At 43.0% G+C, this 23,363-nt stretch overlaps 2 protein-coding genes across 3 annotated transcripts in view; one reads left to right on the forward strand and one right to left on the reverse strand.

The window, feature by feature from the left end:
- Positions 1–8,188, reverse strand: part of LOC309968427 (uncharacterized protein C12orf56 homolog) — a gene marked incomplete at both ends in the record, with an annotated part of 57,195 nt that extends 49,007 nt beyond the window's left edge. Inside the window, 2 exon segments of the mRNA XM_082849686.1 lie at positions 7,845–8,109; positions 8,111–8,188. Of these exon segments, the coding sequence (XP_082705812.1) occupies positions 7,845–8,109; positions 8,111–8,188 (343 nt within the window).
- An 8,630-nt stretch (positions 8,189–16,818) lies between these two features.
- The window catches only part of XPOT (exportin for tRNA), a 38,169-nt gene continuing 31,624 nt past the window's right edge, over positions 16,819–23,363 (forward strand). The window contains exons 1-2 of one of the 2 annotated variants that reach the window (XM_082849678.1): positions 16,819–17,175; positions 17,702–20,660. In XM_082849678.1, the coding sequence (XP_082705804.1) occupies positions 20,439–20,660 (222 nt within the window). In that variant the 5' untranslated portion in view covers positions 16,819–17,175; positions 17,702–20,438. Of the gene's footprint in view, positions 17,176–17,701; positions 20,661–23,363 lie in introns of those variants that run through there. The other variant, XM_082849681.1, reaches the window with a different exon arrangement.

Genomic DNA, 23,363 nt, shown 5'->3' on the forward strand with positions numbered 1-23,363 from the left:
AATGCTGTTAATAACCATAATAAAACCACAATTATCAGGGCAGGACTTGTGGTTCCCTCTGTAGTGGGAGGCCCAAGTTTCACAGAGATGACTACCAGGAATTTTCCTAAAGCCAAGTGTTCACAATCTTTCCAGTTACCCCCCTGCACTTCTTCACGAGGGTTTTCATTAAAATCTCTGGCTGTTAATAAGGTTATTAAAATCAAACAAGCACTGGGACTTCCCTGGTGGTCCAGTGGTAAAGAATCTGCCTTCCAACGCCGGGGACACGGGTTCGATCCCTGGTCAGGGAACTAAGATCCCACATGCCATGGAGCAACTAAACCCGCACGCCACAACTACTGAGCTGGTGAGCCTCAACTAGAGAGTCCACGTGCTGCAAACTACAGAGCCCACATGCTCTGGAGCCCGTGCCACAACTAGAGAGAGAAAAACCTGCACGCCACAACTAGCGAGAAGCCCATGCGCTGCAAAGAAAAACCTGCATGCCACAATGAAGACCTGACACAGCCAATAAATAAATAAATAAATAAAATCAAACAAGCACTGACCTGGGCTTCCCTGGTGGTGCAGTGGTTAAGAATCCGCCTGCCAATGCAGGGAACATGGGTTCAAGCCCTGGTCCAGAAAGATCCCACATGCCACAGTATAGCTAAGCCCGTGCACCACAGCTACTGAGCCTGTGCTCTAGAGCCCATGAGCCACAACTACTGAGACTGCATGCTGCAACTACTGAGCCCACATGCCACAACTACTGAAGCCCGCACGCCTAGAGCCCGGGCTCTGCAACAAGAGAAGCCACCGCAATGAGAAGCCTGTGCATCGCAATGAGGAGTAGCCCCGGCTCACCGCAACTAGAGAAAGCCCGCTCGAAGCAACAAAGACCCAATGCAGCCAAAAATAAATAAAATTAATTAATTTTTTTAAAAATTAAAAAAAAAAAAAGAAACAGCCACAATGACTGATAAAGAGTTTACCACTTCTTTCTTCCTCCCACAGTGAGATCTTTGAAATGCAGCAAGTGAGTCAAAATAGAGGGGAAAAAAGCTCAAGATAAAAAGAAGTATGCATAACATGGTCTCATCTAACTCTCACTATCTCTCAAAATGCATGACACAGATAAACAACACAGGGATCATCCCATACAAACACAAAAGAAGCATTAAGACAGCTGAATCTGAGCAGCAGGAGACCCGTGGGAATTTCCTCTTGACTCTGCCACTAACTGGCTATGTTAACTCTGGCCAGTGTGATGAGTTGTCAGTCTCCCAAGTCCCTCAATATTTGGAAATAAGGAAATATGTCCCTTTCTAAGAGGTAAACTGTATGATGGATCTGAGCATCCATTGATTCACTTATTCATTCTTCCAGTTTTACAAGTAGTTATTGACTATCTGCTATGTGTCCGGGAATATAACGCACAGTGATACAGGGATGAAAAGACAAACAAGGTCCTGCTCTCATGGAGCTTACATTTACTATGGGACATAGACAATAATAAATCACTAAACACATTAATCTTATACTGCAAATAGTGGTAAGTGTTTTGAAACAAAGAGATGTGCTAAGTGTGTTGGGGGAATGGTACTTTAGATTGGGTGAACACAGAAGGCATCCCTGTGGAGGTGATGCTGAATTCAGAAACGTGACTGACAAGAAGGGATCAACCCTCTGAAGATCTGAGGAAACGTGTTCCAGATAGGATGGCAGGTGCAAAGGCCCTGAGGCAGGAAGAAGAGCAGAAAGAGCTCTGGGAAGAGTGGTAGGAGGTAAGTCAGAGATGGAGGGGTCAAACCATGGAGGCTCCTATAGGCAATAAGGAGTTTGCAAGTTCATGCAGACTTTGAAACAGAAGAGTGATATAATTTAATTTATAATTATTATTTAAAAGGATCATCCCAACTGCTATGTGGAGAGGAATCAATTTGGAGGCAATTTCAGTAGTCTAGATAAGGGACTGGACAAGTGGTGCTAGAAAAAGGAATAAGAAAAATGGGAAAGGTCATAGTTAGATATATTTTGGAAGACAAGTGATGGGGTTCAGAACACACTACCCCAAAATATGGTGCCTTGGCATACTGAATACTTTGAGCTGAAGGAATTCAAGAAAACACAGATGCAGGAAAGTCCTTCTGACCTTCCCCAGCCCTCCTCCCCTGAATCAGGTCTTAAGGCCCTCATGAGAGAGGTGCCCTCCCTATACCCAGAGGAAAGGAACATCCTTATCTCCAAGACACGGATGTTAAGACAAATCCAAACAAGCAGGCCTTTCTAAAATTTCCCCAGTCTATTACCCTTAGCTTTTTTGAACTTTTTTGAACTATCACATTTTTCTATGACTCTCCATTCTTCATTAAACCTAGTACTAAACACACATAGGTTTAACTGTTTCTTCTTTGAGATTTCATTTCCTTATAAAGGCTCCCATGTCATATAAAATTTTCAGACCTAGCCAGGGTCCCTAAGAGTGCTGAGAAAAACGTTTTCCTCTTCTACACAAGTCAAGATGACATACTGATGTGTAGGATAAGGAGAGTGAAAGATAGAATTAAAGATAATGGAAGATGATGTTACTTCCTAAAATAGGAAAAGCTAAGAGAGGAACACGTTTGGGGCTGGAGATCAGGAATTCTGTTTTTGAACATATTAAACTTGACAAACCCAGTGCACAAATTTTCAAAAAGAATAAATGAGATTTTAAAACACCTAATATATAGGGACTTCCCTGGTGGTCCAGTGGGTAAGACTCCACACTGCCAATGCAGGGGGCCTGGGTTCAATCCCTGGTGGGGCAACTAGATCCTGCATGTATGCTGCAACTAAGAGTCCTCATGCCGCAAATAAGGCCTGGTGCAGCCTAAATAAATAAATAAAACACCTAATACATAATCAATGCTCAAAAACCAGTTATTTTTTCCCCAAATTTACTAAATCTCCTAAAGAGATAATATCAATCTTACAGATTCAGGAAACTTAGTTGACTTAATATATGTGAATAAAGGTTATTGATAATAATGAAACATGTATGTAGCTCTTCCCACGTGCCAAGTACTATTTTAAGTGTGTTTCATCTATTAATGAAGTTAATCCTCCCAACAGCTCTATAAGGAAGGTGCTGTTATCTCCATTTCACAGATGAAGAAATGGAGGCACAAAGTAGAGGTTGAATATACTTGACCAAGTCCACACAGGTAGAAAGCAAAAGCTGAACAAAAATGTATTACTAAATGCCCCGATGTATATTGCAGATAATAAACTGAGAAACAAAGAGACAGATTATGTTGAATATTTAACAAATATTCATTGGCCATCTCACCTGTATCAGGCAATGTTCTAGGAACCAGATAGAGCAATGAGAAAAACAGACCAAAAGACCTGCTTTCATGGTCTCAGTCAAGGAAAAGTGATTTGGAGAAGGAACAACTTGGGCTTAGCCTGGAAACTGTGTAGGATTTGAATACAGGAAGGGGAAAGCAGGAATCCGTTAGCAAACTACAGTGGCCCCTTCGGTACAGCCTGTGACCTGTTTCTGTCCGAGCCGAGAATATTTTTTACATTTTTAAAAGGAGAAAGAGAAGGAGGAAGACTATAGATACGACGTTCTGAACATCCTTGAAGGAGGAGGAAGCAAACACTGCAAGCAAACAGGCCCGGCTATAAAGGTGCATTTGCTGCCTGTTCAAGAAGGCACATGGACCCCAGGATGGCTGGAGAGGAGATATTCACTGAGGAAAGTGGTGAAAGGACAAGGACAAAGAAAGGCAAGAAGTAGAAACAAGGGCTGCTGACGTTGACAGGTTTTTTTTCTTTGTAGGTGATGGGATGGCATTGAAGGAGAGTGAATCCATAGGAAATCACTGTTCAGGAGAGTTGGTTCTCACACTTGAAAAATGTGTCTAATCTTAGAAGGGCTTAAAGAATAGTATTGTGAGGCACATGACAAGGGCAGAACTCTAGAGCTTTCAAAAGCAACTTTGAAAGAAAACATCTGCCTTTCACAAAAGCTCTGCCTGAACAACCTTGGAAACCTTTCTTTTAGGATATGAACCATAACAAACACCTACTGAGTGGTGATCATTTTGTAATGTATAGAAATATCAAACCACCATGTTGTACGCCGGAAACTAACATAGTGTTATAAGTCAATTATATATCAACTTTTAAAATAATTAATTTTTAAATATAAATGATTAAAAAACTTACATAAAATTATTTAGGGCTTCCCTGGTGGCGCAGTGGTTGAGAGTCTGCCTGCCGATGCAGGGGACATGGGTTCGTGCCCCGGTCCAGGAATATCCCACATGCCGCGGAGCGGCTAGGCCCGTGAGCCATGGCCGCTGAGCCTGCGCGTCCGGAGCCTGTGCTCCGCAATGGGAGAGGCCACAACAGTGAGAGGCCCGCGTACCGCAAAAAAAAAAAAAAAAATTATTTAAATAAAACTGACATTAATTTGTTTTGAAAAAACAAAAACAAATCACCTACTGAGACCTCCAAGTGCACGTGGAACTTGTCTTTGCTAGAACAGAAATCTCACATCTATACTCTGGGTCTAACGTTTTGTTGCTGTTCTTTCAATTTTTTTCCTTAGGGGAGAGAACAGAATTTTATCTGTATATTTGCAAATTTTATCCTAAGTGTAACTGGAATATGAGACATGAACTATGTGGAGAAATCTGGCCAAATGTGGAACAAGAAGGGTAGAGGCCCAGAGACATAAAGGACTGGTTTGCTTAGGGGCTTTATTGACAGGACAGTAAAAACAACGGCCAAGTGGGAACCTGAGCCAACTGAAAGTTAAATAACAAGAGACAAACTTGCACAGTAAAATGAGAAGACCTTTGAGAACGGAAAAGTATGTCTAAAGAGGTAGCCTTAGAAAGAGGACAGCACCCTAGTAGAAAAGGAGATTAAACAGTTTATCTTTCAAGAAAGGAGGAACCAGTTCTAAAAAACAAAGCTCCCTGGCACTGAGATAATATAATCCAATGTAATAGATAGCAGGACAACTATATATGACATAACATAGAAATCAGCAAAATTCTCTATGTGGTACCAAGGACAGACATAGTGTTATTAATTCGTTATTAATTGACACTAGATAAAGCAATTTGGGGACACCCGTTTTTCACACAGCCTATGGAGCTTAGTACAAGCCACTGAAATGTAATAACTATAATAAAAACCCAGAAAAAGAGATTAAGGCATTTGTGCTTGGCGTGATTATACTTATTTCTCACTGAAACAATACATTTTAACAATTACCCATTTTAAAACAACATAAGAGAAAACACTTCTTTATTGAATTCCTATTGCTGTTGTAACACATTACCATAAACTTGTGGTATTAAACAACGCAAACTTATTTTCTTACAGTTCTGGGGTCAGAAATCTGATATGGGTCTCACTGGTCTAAAACCAAGGTATCAGCAAGACTGCATTCTTTCTGGAAGCTCTAGGGAAAAACCTATTTCTGTGCCTTTTCCAGCTTTTAGAGGCTATGCACATTCCTTGGTTCGTGGCCCCTTTCCAACTTCAAAACCAGTAGTCTTTCTTATGCTGCACCACTCTGCTGCTGACTCTTCTTCTGCCTCCCTTTTCCACTTTTAAGGATTTTGTGATTACATTCGCCCTATGCAGATAATCCAAGATAATCTCCCTATTTTAAGGTCAGCTGATTAGCTAGCAACCTTAATTCTATCTGCAACTGTAATTCCCCTTTGCCGTGTAATGTAAAACAGGTTCTGGAGATATCTTTTGGGAGCCATTATTCTGCCTACCACAACTTTAAACAAAGTTAAACTATATTGTGTAAGATGGACATTAAATCTATCAACAATGCTGAAATCTTAGATTTGTTCAGCACCTTTATAGACATTACACATTCTTCTATATGCCTGAAAGGTAAACTCTGTAAATCGAGTACAGAGTTTACCTTGTAAACTAAATAAATTGGTATGCCTTTTTGTAATATTCTTGGCTTGGGAGGCCTAGGGAGCGTTACTGTACTTTGCAGATTCTGACAGCTTAGAAAGAAATATATATAGCAACTACTGAAATATGTAGTATTTCATATAAATAAATAAATTGGTATGCCTTTTTGTAATATTCTTGGCTTGAGAGGCCTAGGGAGCTTTACTGTACTTTGCAGATTCTGACAGCTTAAAAAGAAATATATATAACAACTACTGAAATATGTATACTGTCTCTTTTTGGGGAGAGTAACAATATCCTAAAATCACTATTTTCTGTTAAAAGAATACATGTTTACACTGCAGACACTAGAAGAAGTTGAGTGTTTAATGTTTTCTAAAACATTTGGTCAGAAATTTAATTTTTTAAAAATTTTAGTTCAAGAGAATGCAAACAGTGGCAGTGAGGAAAAGGCAGTTTTACTTCCAGCTTTGGCTCAAATAAAGCAAAGAAATTAGCATAGTGATATCAGCCCACGGCGGTATTTTAAGTAGAAAAAGAAAGCATTTACTTTTTTCATTTATTTATTTATTTTTAATTTATTTATTTTATTCATTCTTTTATTTTTCTCTACATTGGGTCTTCATTGCTGCGTGCAGGCTTTCTCTAGCCGCGGTGCAGTGCATGGGCTTCTCATTGCAATGGCTTGTTGCGGAGCACGGGCTCTAGGCACGCGAGTTTCAGTAGTTGTGGCTCGCAGGTTCTAGAGCGCAGGCTCCGTAGTTGTGGTGCACGGGCTTAGCTGCTCCGCGGCATGTGGGATCTTTCCGGACCAGGGCTCAAACCCATGTCCCCTGCATTGGCAGGCGGATTCTTAACCACTGGGCCACCAGGGAAGCCCTACTTTTTTCATTTAATTTTATTATTTTCTTACAGACATGTTCCAAACAAGCTATGATTTTCTTGGCAAAACAGCTCTATCAGGGCTTCCCTGGTGGCGCAGTGGTTGAGAGTCCGCCTGCCAACGCAGGGGACACGGGTTTGTGCCCCGGTCCGGGAAGATCCCACATGCCTTGGAGCGGCTGGGCCCGTGAGCCATGGCCGCTGAGCCTGCGCGTCCGGAGCCTGTGCTCCGCAACGGGAGAGGCCACAGCAGTGAGAGGTCCGCGTACCGCAAAAATAAATAAATAAACAAACAAACAAACAAATAAATAAATAAAAATTAAGAAACAGCTCTATCAAGAGTCTCGCCAACCTCTCCCTTGAGGGACACAGAGACTAGGGCAAATGAAAGAAAAACGAGGCTAGACACCTGTCCCCAATGGAAAAAGGAAGAACACACCTGAAGAGCAGCTCAGACAAAGGGACCCAAGGGGGAAAAACAGTAATTGGAGAGAGACTGCTTCAAGCTGTTGCTGGTTTATAAGGTAAATCTATTCCTGGACGAAAGGGATACAGTAGCAGCACACTAAAAACTGGGACAGATTGTATCTCCTTCAAGGCTCCGCTATGACACTCCTTCCAGGAAGTTTTCCCAGCATGGCCTGAGCCCAGTTTGGATGAATGATCCGCCTGAGAGTGCCAGGCGTCCCATGCGCATCTCATTAATGCATGCATGCATTCATTCATTAATTCATTTATTCACTTAACTCATATTGAGCACCTAACACGCTCTAAGCCCTAAAAATAAAAAAATAAACAAGGCATAATAGCATTTATCACATGGCATTTATTTGTCCTGGTGTTGGCTTTCTGTCTCTCCCACAGCAGCTTCTGGGATGGCGCCCTATTTCATTTTTGCATCCTCAGTGTCTAGACAGTGCTTGGCAAGGCTAGATGCTTAATGAACTTAGGAATGACCTCAAAGCGTACTTCTGATAGGGGGCTATGTTCTCCAAATCTGTATTTGAGGGGACAGGGGATGACTGGTACACAAGATGAGAACGGTAAAAGCATCTTTATTCGGAGTGCATAAAGAACCCCCCCAAGAAGGGGGGTTCTCGCGAGCCCGCCCGCGCGCCTCACCAGGTCAATGGCCGCGATGTTCCGGAGCGCCACGACTCGCCGGATGGACTGGAGCGGGTTCTCGGTCAGGTAGATGAGCCGGTCACTGAGCAGCACGTACTTTAAGGTGTGTTTCCCCGTGTCGGACACCACGATGCACTGCTCGTAGGCGCGGATGGCGTCGTAGACCTCGGGCCGGCAGATGCCTCCGCAGGAACGCGTCCAGGCGGCTGTTCTTACGCGCGGGGTGACCGGCCCGCGCGGGGCTGGACATGCGGGGCGCCCGCTGCAGGGCCGAGGGCTGAGAGTGGTGGACGCCTCCGCGCAGCCCGGCCTCCGCGCCGCCCGCGGTAGAACCCACGCGCGCCACAAAGCCGTCGCTATCCCCGGGCGCTGGGGGCCGGGCCCCGGGATTCGGAGACCAAATCCTGGGTCCGTCTCCTTGGAGCATCACCACCCCCCTCCCGGCCCCGCCCCCGCTCCCCCCCCCAATCCTGCTCTCAACCCCAGACAACAGTGGGCGGGCCGCGACGCCGGTCCCCCAGGTTCCTTGCTGGCAAGCATCCTGGGCCCTCCTCTCACCCCGGCCCCCTACCCTCGCCTACTCCAGCTGTTGCAGACCAAGCCATTTCTTACAACCTGTGTGGAAGCCTCGGTTTTAGTCGGGTTTTCTATTAGAAACTTGAGTGACATGTAATTTACCGATTCATTTTTAAATAGAACAATCCTAGAGCCCTATTAAGATCAATCACACAGGCTTATCATTCGATTATAACACTGCATGGCGTAGCTCTCTAAGTTTTATGAGTAGAAACGTAGCTTTTCTTTCTCCAACTACATAAAATCAGACAGAAGAAAATCTTATAAATTGTTTTGAGCACACCCAAGCCTACCTAATGGATATGTTTCTGTTCCCAGTGCCCAGGACAACGCCCTGTAGGCAGTCGGAACTCAATCTGTGTAGGATGAATGAATGGGTGAAGCCTGCATCTTGAACAAATTGAAGCTTAGAGGTTGAAAAATGCTGATCACGCAGCCTTGAGACCGCAGGGTAGTAAAAGTACTGCTTAGTTTTTACAGACCATGAATAACTTATTATAAATTAGGTTAGAGAGATGAGAAGGACAAAGCAACAGAAACTTGCCTCCAATAACTCTAGGTGAGAACTTTCATTTTAATTTCAAATCCTAGAAAAGTCATTCTGTCTTCCTGCTCGCTCACCCAGAGACCTGGTAATGCAAACCATATATTTATATTTTGTTTGATTTGCTCCAGCTACCTGCAACCCAGAATCGAATTACATATTCTTTATTGCATTTTATATTCTCCTTTTCCTCATATTTTACTATGGCATACTGTATGCTGTAAGCAATTTCAAATCCTTTGTGGAGAGTATAAATAAATTAAAATGCATAAACTGGGGGCTTCCCTGGTGGCGCAGTGGTTGAGAGTCCGCCTGCCGATCCAGGGGACACGGGTTCGTGCCCCGGTCTGGGAAGATCCCACATGCCACGGAGTGGCTGGGCCCGTGAGCCATGGCCGCTGAGCCTGCGCGTCCGGAGCCTGTGCTCCGCAACGGGAGAGGCCACAACAGTGAGAGGCCCGCATACGGCAAAAAAAAAAAAAAAAAGGTTTAAAAATGCATAAACTTATTGTAAACTAAACCGCTGCAAAAGGGAACTGAGGAGAAATGTTTGGATGTGACTAAAGAAGTCTGAGGAACTCGATAGCAGCAAAGACGTAGAAACAATATTTCTTTTTTTGGCGAGAATGTATTTGGTGAATAAGGAGAGAAGAGCCACCTGCTGACAAAATTTTAAATGACCTAGCATTTAAAGTTTTCTTAGAATCTGATCATCTGACTCTTCATAACTTCATACCTGGAGCCCCAGAGGCATGGCTGTTTCCTCTGAAATAAAGACTATTCGCTATGTAACCCTTTCTAGAATTTGTTGCCTCAAACCAACAGAAGGCAAAGGCCCTTCAGCTTTGCCAAATAGCCACACCTCACAAGAGTGGTTGAAAAGAACCTAGGGGTAAGACAGGAATAAAGACACAGACCTACTGGAGAACGGACTTGAGGATATGGGGAGGGGGAAGGGTGAGCTGTGACAGGGCGAGAGAGAGGCATGGACATATATACACTACCAAACGTAAGGTAGGTAGCTAGTGGGAAGCAGCCGCATGGCACAGGGATATCGGCTTGGTGCTTTGTGACCGCCTGGAGGGGTGGGATAGGGAGGGTGGGAGGGAGGGAGACGCAAGAGGGAAGAGATATGGGAACATATGTATATGTATAACTGATTCACTTTGTTATAAAGCAGAAACTAAGACACCATTGTAAAGCAATTTTACCCCAATAAAGATGTTAAAAAAAAAAAAAGAAGAAAAGAAAAGTAAATGGCTACTGCAGAGGTGGAATGTGAGGAAAGTGGGGAAAGGCATCAGTCCAGACTGCTATTTCGTGTCTCTTGGGCTCCCTGTTCCATACCCACTTCCTGGGACTAAGAAACAGAATTACTGGATCAGGACCGGAAAAGACAGCATATCTGCTCTGTCAGGAATCCCATCATAAATGAGCTTTTGGTGATAAGGTACTAGGCTTAACAAATGTTGCACATGAAGAAGGGAATTTAACAAAGGGTCTGGTGGTTAAGGTGAGCTCAGTTAAATTTTTAACTTTGTGGCACACAGAGAAGGCAGTATCTTGGTTTCCAGTCACTTGTTGTTCTATACTGTTGCCAGTGTAACAGCAAAGTTTGGATCACAGGAAAGGGGTTTAATATAGGAGAAAGATCCCTGGATTTGGAGTCAGGAGAACTGGATTAGAGCACTAATCCTGTTGCTCAGTATCTGAGATTTTTGGAAAGTCACTTCACCTTTTTGAGCCTCATTTGACCATTCGTAAAATGAAACTAGTACTAATTTATGCCCTGCTAACCAAAGAGCTGATGTGAGGAGCAAAGGCAATGACTTATGAGTTCTGAAAGCACTACAGACATGCAAAGTATCCATATTCCCTTATCTTTTGGTAAGCTTTATGAGGATAGTTAACATAAATACACCCTACATAAGCATTTATTCCTTATCTTCTAAATCCATCCAAACTCAGGAAGCATTTGGTACAGATCCTGTGCAATCAAGCACTTAAGAGATGTTTCTTGATAAAACTATCCAAAGGAATGGAACATGACTTACCTGGAACTAATACCCAAAGGCACTCTCCTTAACCAGAAGAACAGAATAGCCTTAGGTCTAAGGATGAGAGGACAGTAGTGTTGAGCATAGGTCTGCAGAGCCAGATGCCATGGTTCAAATTCCAGGTCTCACCCAGTAGTTTAAAAAATTACCTTGTACAACTTATTTATTTATTGATTGATTTGGCCACACTGCACGGCATGCAGGATCCTAGTTCCCCAACCAGGGATCAAACCTGGGCCCTTGGCAGGGAGAGTACGGAGTCTTAACCACTGGACTGCCAGGGAGTTCCTGGACAACTTACCTTAATTGCTCAGTGCCCCAGTTTCCTGATCCGTGAAATGGGGTAATAGTACCAACCCCATAGAGTTATTATGAGGATTAGCAATGTTTCTAAGTACTTAGAACAGGTACCTAGAACAGAGCGACAATGTGTACGTGTTTTAAAAATAAATTGAAGGGCTTCCCTGGTGGCGCAGTGGTTGAGACTCCGCCTGCCGATGCACGGGACACGGGTTCGTGCCCCGGTCCGGGAAGATCCCACATGCCGCGGAGCGGCTGGGCCCGTGAGTCATGGCCGCTGAGGCTGCGCTTCCGGAGCCTGTGCTCCGCAACGGGAGAGGCCACAACAGTGAGAGGCCCGTGTACCGCAAAAAAAATAAAAAAATAAATAAAAAATAAAAAAAATAATAAATTGAACAAGTATGTGATTTCCTGGTACATATATGGTCATTTAGTTCCCCATATACAAAGTAGTAATATTAAACTCTTCCTTGTTGGGTGCAGCCTAACTTGTTAAACTTTCGATTAAGGCTCAAGACAACATCTAATCTACATGCACAAATATACAAACAAAATAATGGCATTTTTACCTTTTTTTTTTTTTTTTGCGGTATGCAGGCCTCTCACTGTTGTGGCCTCTCCCGTTGCGGAGCACAGGCTCCGGACGCGCAGGCTCAGTGGCCATGGCTCACAGGCCCAGCCGCTCCGCGGCATGTGGGATCTTCCCAGGCCGGGGCAGGAAACCGTCTCCCGTGCATCGGCAGGCGGACTCTCAACCACTGCGCCACCAGGGAAGCCCTACCTTTTTTTTTTTTTAGTTGCATTTTTGGTGGAGAAATGAGCAGTGGGCCATAGGTCATAAGAATCCTGTAAGGATTTCAAACTAGAAGTACCCTTCAGTGGGTCTAGGGATCCCAAGTGTTCCCATCTCCCAGCGTGAAACTAAAGACAGTATGTATAGAGAGATACTTGAAGCCTGTAGTAGGTAAATAGAACCTGCACTTTTAAAGGTGTCTGAATTAGGAATCCCTTGGTATTTCTACTTAGTATTAATGGATACTGACCATTTAAATATCTACAACATTAGCAGTCAACTGACATATAGAGAAGAGGAGGTATCATTATGATAAAGTCTAAGGAAACATGCAAATGCCTTGGATTAAAACAAACAACTTTTTCTTTTACTAAATAATGCCCCAGTGCTCTGTTCTGCCTCAGGCTTCCTGCTTCACACCCACTTACTCTAAAAGAAACCAATGACTTGACTAGAACCCAATAAAGACAGCTCACCTGACCTATTTTCCAACTTCTTTCTCGGCCAGGAAACCCATCATGAATGAGCTTTTGGTGACAATGACACTAGGCTTAATAAGCTTTGAGACAAATAAGAGAATCTGACACAGAACTCAGTGGTTATCAGCTCATATTATATTATTTGGGCTCAATTCAATACATTTCACGGATATTTGCAGAGAAATTATTACCTATAAACAGAATCAGGATAAAACTTATTTTCAGTCTTCAAGAATTGACTGGGCTTCCCTGGTGGCGCAGTGGTTGAGAGTCCGCCTGCCGATGCAGGGTACACGGGTTCGTGCCCCGGTCCGGGAAGATCCCACATGCCGCGGAGCGGCTGTGCCCATGAGCCATGGCCGCTGAGCCTGCGCGTCCGGAGCCTGTGCTCTGAAACGGGAGAGGCCACAACAGTGAGAGGCCCGCGTACCACAAAAAAAAACAACAACAAAAAAACAAACAAAAAAAAAAAGAATTGACTAATAGGTGAGTAAGACAACCACACAAATTTAATACAAAACAAAAACATATTAAAATATATTAATGACATGAGAGGTATGAAAAAAAAGCACAATATCAAGGAAATGATCAAATAAGCCTGGTTATGGAAATGTGGAAACACTTCTTGAGGGAGGTAGCATTCAATAAATTCTCAAAGAGTGAATGAAACTGTTTCTTTTTTTCCTTTTATTATAGTCAGTTTTTAAAATTTTTTTTTAATGAATGGACTACATGTTCACTGTGAATTTTTTTTTAAATCCAAAAAGGTACAAGGAAGATAACAAAAATCACCTGCAGTCTCACAACCTAAAGATAACTTTCAAGTAATGGATAAGTTTCCTTCAGTAAGTCCATGAGAGAAGCTTTGAAAGCCTAATGTAAGGTAGAGGAAATAAGGAAAGGAACAGAAAAGATAGATGTGACAGCACTATGCTGAAATTGAACTGGATCACTGAACATGAAAGCAACAAACTGACCCTAAGAGCACTGAGTTATGTTGAGGAGTTGAATGCATTGGTAGAAATAGCCACATCAGGAGGGAGATGTATTTTGTGGGTAAGATCACAACTTTGGTTCTGGACATGTTAAGAGTTGACATGCTGGTGAGATGTGTAGGTGTCTTGTAACACAAGTTAGGAGTACAGAATCTTAGAACCCGAAGTAGAGAATGGGAGATTATCTTCATAGAAATGAGTGTTGAAGCCATGGAAATAATTACTGAGAGCAAGTGCAGAAAACAGAAAGCCAGATGGCTAAGGAGGCAGCCTTGGGGAAGACATGGTAAAGAGAACAAAAGTAGGAGTGCAGTGAACACAGAGTAGTCATCAAAAAAAATAAAAGGATTTTGAGGATAACACAGGGTCAGAGTCAAGAGAGGAATTTCAAGGAGGAAGGAAATAGTCAACAGAAAAGTTGAAATAAATTAATAAAAATGGTCACAGGGTTGGATCATTTGTAAGAGTTTTAGTAGAGTGATTTGGGAACAGAAAACAGATTACAATAAGTGAGAGACTGGAAGATTAAGTGTAGGCAACATATATGGTGTCCTGAAGACAGGAAATCTAGAATCAAGAATCTAGGGTTCTAGCCCACCATTTACTAGCTATGTGGATAAGTTACTTAAAATAGATCCACCTGTTTATTTATTTATTTATTTATTTATTTTTGGCTGCATTGGGTCTTCGTTGCTGCGCATGGGCTTTCTCTAGTTGCGGCGAGTGGGGGCTACTCTGTTGTGGTGCGCGGGCTTCTCATTCCGGTGGCTTCTCTTGTTGCAGAGCACGGGCTCTAGGTGCACGGGCTTCAGTAGTTATGGCACGCGAGCTCAGTAGTTGTGGCTCATTGGCTCTAGAGCACAGGCTCAGTAGTTGTGGCGCACGGGCTTAGTTGCTCCGCGGCATGTGGGATTATCTGAGACCAGGGCTCGAACCCATGTCCCCTGCATTGACAGGCAGATTCTTAACCACTGCACCACCAAGGAAGCCCCTGTTTCCTTTTCTGTAAATTAAAAATGATGATCATGATCATGATCATGATATCTGCTCCATCCCTACGAGGTTAAGAGGAACAAATTAGAAAAGTTATATGGAGACATATTGTAAACCATAATGAAATATATAAATGTTATCTACCCTCATTCTTTCAAGTACTCTGGCAATTGAAAAAAAGGGAAATATGGGACAGGAACAATGTTTTATTTTTATAAGAGAGGTGCCTCACCATATTTATAGGAAGAAAAATTGACTTAGCACAATAGTTCTACAGCATCATCACCATTTAGTGGAACTTCATTTGAGAGACAGGGGTTAGAAGCACAGACTCTAGGGCCAGACTATGCGCGTTTGAATCCCAGTTCTGCTACTTAACTTTTATGCACTGCTGTTTCCTCATCTGTAAAATGGGCATAATGATAGTACCTTGTGAGGGTTAACATCTGAACATTCAGGACTGTTTCTGGCACATAATAAATGCTCCAAAATGTTGCCAATTAGTACATACAAGCATTGCCATGTGCAAGTACACATGCTTTAAGTTAAAATAATCACAGCTCTTTGTCAACATTTTGATAACTGGCATTTTATGTTAGTCTGAGATGGGAAACTGTCCATCCCTTTATGGTTGGGGGAACCAGAATACGGAATGGTCAAATTTAATATCCCTCTCAGATCCTCTTCAGGTGGATTCCAAGTAGTTTCCTTATTTGTTACGAAATAACATGAATTTACAAAATTCAGAGGTTTTTTACAATCCTAGGTATTTGAACTACCATAAAGGGCCAGTGTTATTAGATAAACTGTAGATAAGCTATAGATACTAGATAAGCTGTAGATAAACTTCCCCATATGAAGTATCCACAAAATAAATTTACAAATGAAAAAGGCAAATATAGATGGTAACAATACAATAGACTGTATTTTGAGGGTCTTTAGGATGATACAGTGGAATACACTGAACATATGACAGACTTTGGAGCCACTTAGACCACGATTAGCATTAGGCCTCCATATTGTTCACTTATTGAGTTGTAACTACAGGCTGGCATGGTACTAGACGCTGGGGATACACTGTAATAGCACAGGAATCCTAGCCTGACATTTTAAACAAGTAAATTACAAGCGTGATGCAAAAGTGATTCGAGATACTTTATATATGAAATGCCTGGTGCAGTGTCTCGCACATGGCCGGTCACTAAATAAATGTAGCTGTTAAATGGTTACATTAATTTTATTCTACTTTTCCTTCCATTCCCCTCCCCCAAGTTTTGTTTTTCACTGTAGTTCCAGTGAGGGCAACCTAGTCTGTATTCAGTACATACTTAACAATCAACAATGAAACCTAAATAACGAGCACTTATTGTATGCCAAACACATGTATTAATTTAATCCTGCCAACAACACTTTGAGGTCAATATGATTATCATCCACCGTTTCACTGATGAGTAAACTTAAGTACAGATAGATTATGTAACGCGCCTGAAACTGAGGTTAACAACTAGTGAGCGGGGTGGTAGGTGACGGGAGTGGGGCGAGCTGTTATCCAATCTACGCAGCTTGTGCCCACACTACCTCTACTCAGTATTAATAAACTAATCGGTGAATGAATAAACGAAGTAACAGTATCACAGAAGGAACCTACGAATAGGACTTCCTAAAAAGCGCTCCTTCTTTTCACGAATGACAAATACTGGTACGTTTAAAAAAAAAATTAAAAATTTTCATCGCTCCTCGGAGGATCCTCACGCGGGGGAACACGTGGGACCGCAAAAGAGAATAATTAAACAACTGACTCACACGTGGTTTGGACCACGTGGTGAGGCTCTCCGGGGCTCCATACTCTAACCTGCCAACTACCTACCTAAGCCTTTACGGAACGTGCTAAGCAAACCCAACCCTGGGTCTCTGTCCCGGCGCAGAAACAGCAAGGGACCCTACAGCCGGGAGAGATTCCCACGAACCCCCATCCCAGCATGCACCAGAGACCCCGGCAACCACGTCTCCTGGCGAGCGCCCGGCGAGCGCGTGCGCCCCATCGCCCGGAAGTGTCGCCTGCACATTGCATGCTGGGAGTTGTAGGCTCTCGGTCCGGGTTCGCGGGCCGTAGTCCGCACTCTCCATGAGGCTGCTGGCTTTGGTCCGCGCGGCTCCGACGCGGGGAGCGCGCTTCGGGCTGACTCAGCGGCGACGGCGGCGGCAGCAGCGTTAGCTGGCCCTCGCGCTCTTTCCCTTCCTGGGGCGCCGATCCCGCCTGCCAGCTTGCTAGCTTGCCTGCCCGACGCCACGCAATAGAAGGCGCCAGGGGACGCGGAGCGGCGAGAGGCGCGCGGCCCCGGCCAGCTCTGTCTCCGGGGTTAGCGCTGCGGCCGTGGCGGAGGACTACGGTGACAAGGACGAGGGCCGCTCTCCCTGCTCCCTGCTTGCGGCGCCGCTCCGCTCTGCTGACCGGCCCTCGGGAGTGCAGGCTGGGAGGCGGCATGGAGTGATAGGGAAGGTGACTCGGGGCTCGGGGCGGGACTCGGACCCGACTCGGTCCACGCGAGGCTGCGGGGAAGTTGGCCGGGAGGACTGGCCCGGGGATCCCCCATGTCGGGGAGTGGTGCGGGTCGGGCCCTGCATGGCGATGCTCCCAGAGGCTGGGCGGACTGGGTGGGGGTGGGTACAAGCTGCGGCCGCCGAGGCTGAGCGCGTCCCCAGTGCGTGGCCGCTCGTTGCCGGGTGTTTCATCACCCGAGTTGCCACGAGGCTCCCTTTAGGGGAGGGATCCGGGGGAAGGAAGGGGCCAAGGCCGGCCGAGGAGGGCCCCCATTGCCTGTGGCCCCCGATATAGTAAAGGTGGCCGAGCCCGTTTGTAATACTTGTAGCGTGTCCCACCAGTTTCAACTGCAGAGACCTCAGACTTGATTCCTCCCACCCCACCCCCGACCCCCGTCCCAGGACAAAAAAAAGTATTATTTCTGTGTAGTAATTTGCCAGCACGGCACGCCATTTTTGCTTTTCCCTTCCTCACAATTCTGCAGGAGTAGAGAAGCGTGATGTTTCCCTGTAACCCGAAAAAAGGAGTACCTTTTGAAAGTGCTAATTGTAACGACTAGCACTGTTTGAAAGTGCTAGTTGTTACTGAGGGAAGTTACGTTTTATTAAAGCGACTTGTCAGAGTGGTGTTAAAAGGCTGGAAAGATTCAGTCCTGGTCTTTGATCAGTCTTCAGTAGGTATAGAGGAATTTTTCCAGATTGTTTTGATTCTTGATTTAATGGCTATACATGGGAGAGTTAGGGCTTGATATTTCGAGTATGTTGCTCGCCTTCCCCCGGAACATTTGCTAGATGCGTAATTGAAGTGTTTATCACATTGTAACAAATGTTTAAGCCTGCACCGCTATGCGGTGTTAGAACATTATGCACAACCTTTTACTGGGAACATTGTCACCTTTTTGCAGAGGTTGTAACTTTTCCGTTTTTTGCATACATGTAAGTAATTTACCATTGCATGTTGATTATTATCCAAGTGCCTTCTCCGTGGGGGATTCTTTCTGTGCTGACAACTGTAACAAGTTTTGTTTCCTTAAGTTGTTTTGTTTGCGATGTTTTTACTTAGGACCACTTGCTGTTTCCCTTGGTAGAATCGGAGTGACCAAGTTTACGCAATTTTCCCTAAAGCCATGCCAAATTCAAGGAATCTTTTATAGGACTTAATCTGGGATTCATAGAAATTCAGATTGTCTTTTCTTTCTGTGTGTGCATTTTTCAGGGGAATTGTCATCAAATTTTCAACAGTACCTTTTTGGTTTTCCATCTGTTCAAAATGCCAGTTTACTAGTATAAGAAATCTAGGGCTTCCCTGGTGGCGCAGTGGTTGGGAGTCCGCCTGCCGATACAGGGGACACAAGTTCGTGCCCCGGTCCGGGAAGATCCCACACGCCGCGGAGCGGCTGGGCCCGTGAGCCATGGCCGCTGAGCCTGTGCTCCGCAGCGGGAGAGGCCACAGCAGTGAGAGGCCCGCGTACCGCAAAAAAAAAGAAAAAGAAAAAAGAAAGAAATCTAGATTACTCCAAGTAGTTCCCATTCCCCCGTGTGCCTAGCTCTGAATGATGGATGAGCTATTGAGGATCCACTAGGCGCCAGGCATGCTTTTACATACCTTATCTCACTGAAGTCTCTGTAACTTTATGAGTCAGATGCTCTTTTTCCCATTTCATAGAAAGGGCTCTCTCTCTCAGGTTTGGTAGTTGTCTATGTGGCCCTAGTTTGAAAATGACAAGATCAGAGTACCAATACAGGTCTTTCCAAATCCAAAATGTATGTTATATTATGTCCTAGGGACACAGTGACAAATAGGCAGTCCCTCCTTCCCTTTAAGGTTAATGAGAGAAAAGTAGTAAGCAGACAGTGACCATGTATCAGCATTTAGGTGGGGCATCTAATCCGGTTTGGGAGAGTTGAACAATAGAGGTCAAAGTAGCGTTTTTGAAAGAGGTGACCTCTAGGCTGAATTCTGAAGAACAAGCAGAGGTTAACTAAGTAACAAGGAAAGAGCAATGTGTCCAAAGAAGATGAAAGGCAGAATACCACTGGCCTTGCTGGGCTAGGGTGCAGAATGGTGAGGAGTCGTTGAAAAGTGTTTGGATCTTAATCCTGAGGGCAGTGGGGAGTTACACTGCCCCTCTGTAGTCTGCAAGTATGATGGTAATCGTAAGAGAAGGGGTCAAGCTTTCTTCTCCAAGGCTCTCAGCACATATCCTCATTTATCATTTGATTCAGGCAGAGCCAGGGAGACAGAAAAGCATGTTGTAGTAGGAGTCTTCTAACCTGGATCTGATCCTGGTCTTACCATTCCCGAAAGGCTGTGACCCCTTCCACACCACATCCCCCATTTAGGTACTTGACCCCTTTAGGCTCTGATCTTCTCTTTGGTTAGATCAGTTATGGTCTAATTGGTTATGATAATTTTTTTTTTAAAAAAGCCTTACAACCTTTTAATAGGAGTAGTAAGATCTGGTCTCCCTACCTCAGGTAGAGTTTGTTCTTTGTTTCTGCAGATAAATAAACAGTTTATCAGAAACCAAGTTGCCTTTAGGGCTGGTCATGTTCTTACTTGAGAATGTTAGACCCTATATTGTGAAAAAATGCAGTATTTTCCGGAGACTAAAAAAAGTTCTTAAATAAGAAAAATCAGTGTTGTCAATTTTTATAGCTACTGTTAGAAAACAGTTTTTGAAATACATTTCTGGAATTGGGCTGGCAAGAGCAGAGATCTGTAAAAGGCAGAGCTAGCCCATTTTTCAAAAGCTAAATGACTTGTTTTCACTCTTTAGCTCCTTTTTCATTTGACTTCTCCTGAAGTACTTGGTAGACTCTCCAGAAAGGCACTCTGAGATCTGTATTTAGTCAGCCATTCTAATTTTTTTTAAAAGATTGTGATATTGATAAATGGCAGTAAGCAAGTATTATAATTAGTGTAATAAGATGATCTGGATTTGTCTTTTTTTTAACTTAATGTAGTTGCACAATCGCACTTTACTGGAGATGGTAATAACATAAATTAGATACTTCTATTTCAAGAAAAAGAATGACTTTCTGGACTTTATTGATGATCTTGAAGAAAAACATTTGAGAACCTTAATGGCATACCTTAGATTTTTAGAAATTACACATTAGCGGAGTATTTAGCAGACCCAATCTTCTGAGACTTAGGCTCCTTTAGTTGTAATTTGGATAGGTTCAAAAGTTCTTTTAACTCTTAAACTTCTTTGCATAATGTTACCGCTTGTTATGATATTCTGGATAAGCATCTATTTTGTTTATCAAGTATTGTTTTCTTTCAACTTTGTGTGTGTGTGTGCAGATGTTTGTGGATTCTTCTGTGGGATCAGAGGGCACGCCTATTGTAATCAGAAAACTCCAAGTATAGCAGCAGGGATGGATGAACAGGCTCTTTTAGGGCTAAATCCAAATGCTGATTCAGACTTCAGGCAAAGGGTAAGTTAAGTCGGCTTAATCATTTTTTAAAGCATGTTACGGAAAGATTTGCATTAGAGGACTTGAATCAAAAATATACATCTGATAAAGGTCTAATTTGGGTGGAAATGAATAGAGAAACAAATTTGAGGTATTTGACTATATTCTGAATACAGAAACAGTGAGTGATTGTGATTTATTTTCTCTTAAGTTGGCTTAAAAGTATTAAAATCTCATGTAATTCAAGGCAGGTCTTTATGTCACATCACTATTTCTAATTATTTAAAAGTTGTAATGCAAAGGATTGTTCAAGGGACTTTCCATAGTAGCCGGTGTACATATTATATTTTCCCATTGCTTGGTTAGGTCTAAACAAGTTGCTTAACCCTCATGTTAGTGATAGTTAACATCCTTGTTATTTAGACATGTAAGTAAGCAGTTATGATATGCCATCAGGTTATGTAAAATGATCACATGACAAAGAATCCATTATGAGGTGCTGGGATATTTGGGTAAGTATAAACAATTAAACATAATTTAGCCTACACCTGTAATCATGACTATGGCTGAATGATAGAAGAATCTAAAGAGCAAGCCTATAATTAAATTTTTTAAAGATGCGTGGGTGGTTCGAAGTATAAGGTAAGTGGATGGAGAGTCATTTTCTTCTTTCTACTTCTCATAACAAAGAATTTTTTTTATTTTTTTTTTATTTTTTCATTTTTTAGCGGTACGCAGGCCTCTCACTGTTGTGGCCTCTCCCGCTGCAGAGCACAGGCTCTGGACGCGCAGGCTCAGAGGCCATGGCTCACGGGCCCAGCTGCTCCATGGCATGCGGGATCTTCCCAGACCAGGGCACGAACCCGTGTCCCCTGCATTGGCAGGTGGACTCTCAACCACTGCGCCACCAGGGAAGCCCCAAAGAATATTTTTTATAAATGAGCTAAACGAGGTTAACAGTTTCACAAAAAATAGCAATTTAACAATTTCACAAAAAATAGCAATTTTTCTGCTTTTAAGTAGAGATTTTTTTAAGTAGTAAAAAATTTCCAGGGGTTTCCAGCATAGTATATTAAAAGAAGTAACCAGCCCTCCAGATGGAGGTAAATAATAAGAATTGAGATTTAAATAGCTAATTACAAGATACCTATCAAACTGGTTAGGACATGAAAAGTCATTAAAAGTCCATGTCTTCTGTGTATGGACAAATATTTCTTTTCATGGGAGTGTAAGCTACCTGCCTTCAAACCCTTAGTCACATAGTCGAAGCATCACAGACCTGCACCTTTAGTCTGGCTTGGTACTTCATAGTTATTATAACTAAAATCTTTGACTATTTGTTTAGTTATTAAATAAACTTGTTATTTTTTACGTTCCTTTTTTGAAATCCTTTGTTTTATAATTAAATTCCACCATCTGACAGGTTTTTTTTTTAAATGTGCCATGATTTTCTTTTTCAGAAAAGTAAAACTAGTACACTGGCAGTGGTTTTAATATAGAAGTTAGGTTTTTAATCAATAAAAATGGGTTCTATCAGTCACAGGCTTATGTTAGGCATCCTGGTGCAGGCTTAATTTGATATCCCATTAGGCCAGCCTGCATAACAATTAGGATGAAAAACAAGGAATCTTAAGGAAAAGTGAGTTCTGATAGTCCTGATATTGGAATTCAGGAGTAGTGGGAACTTAATTCAGTTTCGTAGTAAGATAAATGACTACCAACCCTGGTTCCCAATTGTCTGTCTGTAGTTCTCTGTTTTCTACATGGGCAGTAAGTAGCTGAACTGACTCTGTTGCCACTTAGAGACAGTGGAGCGTTAGAAAGAAGGTACAAGAGAGAACTGGGTGATAAAAGCTTTGACTTGTTCGTCATTGCCACAGGTTTTTTTTGATGCTAGTATCACATGGATTCAGAGTGCAAAGACTAGGTAAAACTGAAATTTTTCAAGTTATTATCACTTAAAAAAATAGAATATCTGTCTTTGGTTTAAAACTTGATATTATTTAAAGAAAATGAGGCTTCCCTGGTGGCGCAGTGGTTGAGAGTCCGCCTGCCGATGCAGGGGACACGGGTTCGTGCCCCGGTCCGGGAAGATCCCACATGCCGTGGAGTGGCTGGGCCTGTGAGCCATGGCCGCTGAGCCTGTGCATCCGGAGCCTGTGCTCCGCAACGGGAGAGGCCACAACAGTGACAGGCCCGCGTACCGCGAAAAAAAAAAAAAGAAAGAAAGAAAATGGTATGTCAGTGACAATTCTAGCAGCTGAATCACACCTCCCCCTCCTCTTTTGGTAAGTGAAATATTAGGTGGTTATGCAGTATACGATTGACTTCAGCATTGTCCCCTGCCCTGGCCCCTGGGGTATTCCTAAAGGAAACTCTAGGTTTCGTGGAATAGATATTGTTAGACACCTGAACTAGATTATTTTGCAGCTGCTTGGGTTCCTATATTCTTAATTTCTAAAGATAGCTGTTACTTACACTTAAGATAGTATTTGGTGATCTTCTTCATCTGCTCGCGTTCATTTATCTGGTCCTCTGTCAGTGGGAGCAGCCACTGAGACCACGTCTGAAAACCCATTCCCTCATTCATACAGTTACATAACACAGGAAACTATCACCTAAATACAGTGGATTTTTTGCTGCTTATTTTTTTTAACCTCTAACTGAAAGGAAAAAATAATTTTATATCTTGCAGTATATGTGTGTGTGTGTATGTATGTATAT

This window comes from Leucopleurus acutus (assembly GCF_964270905.1).
Source record: "Leucopleurus acutus genome assembly, chromosome: 11".
In the NCBI taxonomy this organism is placed as follows: domain Eukaryota; kingdom Metazoa; phylum Chordata; class Mammalia; order Artiodactyla; family Delphinidae; genus Leucopleurus; species Leucopleurus acutus.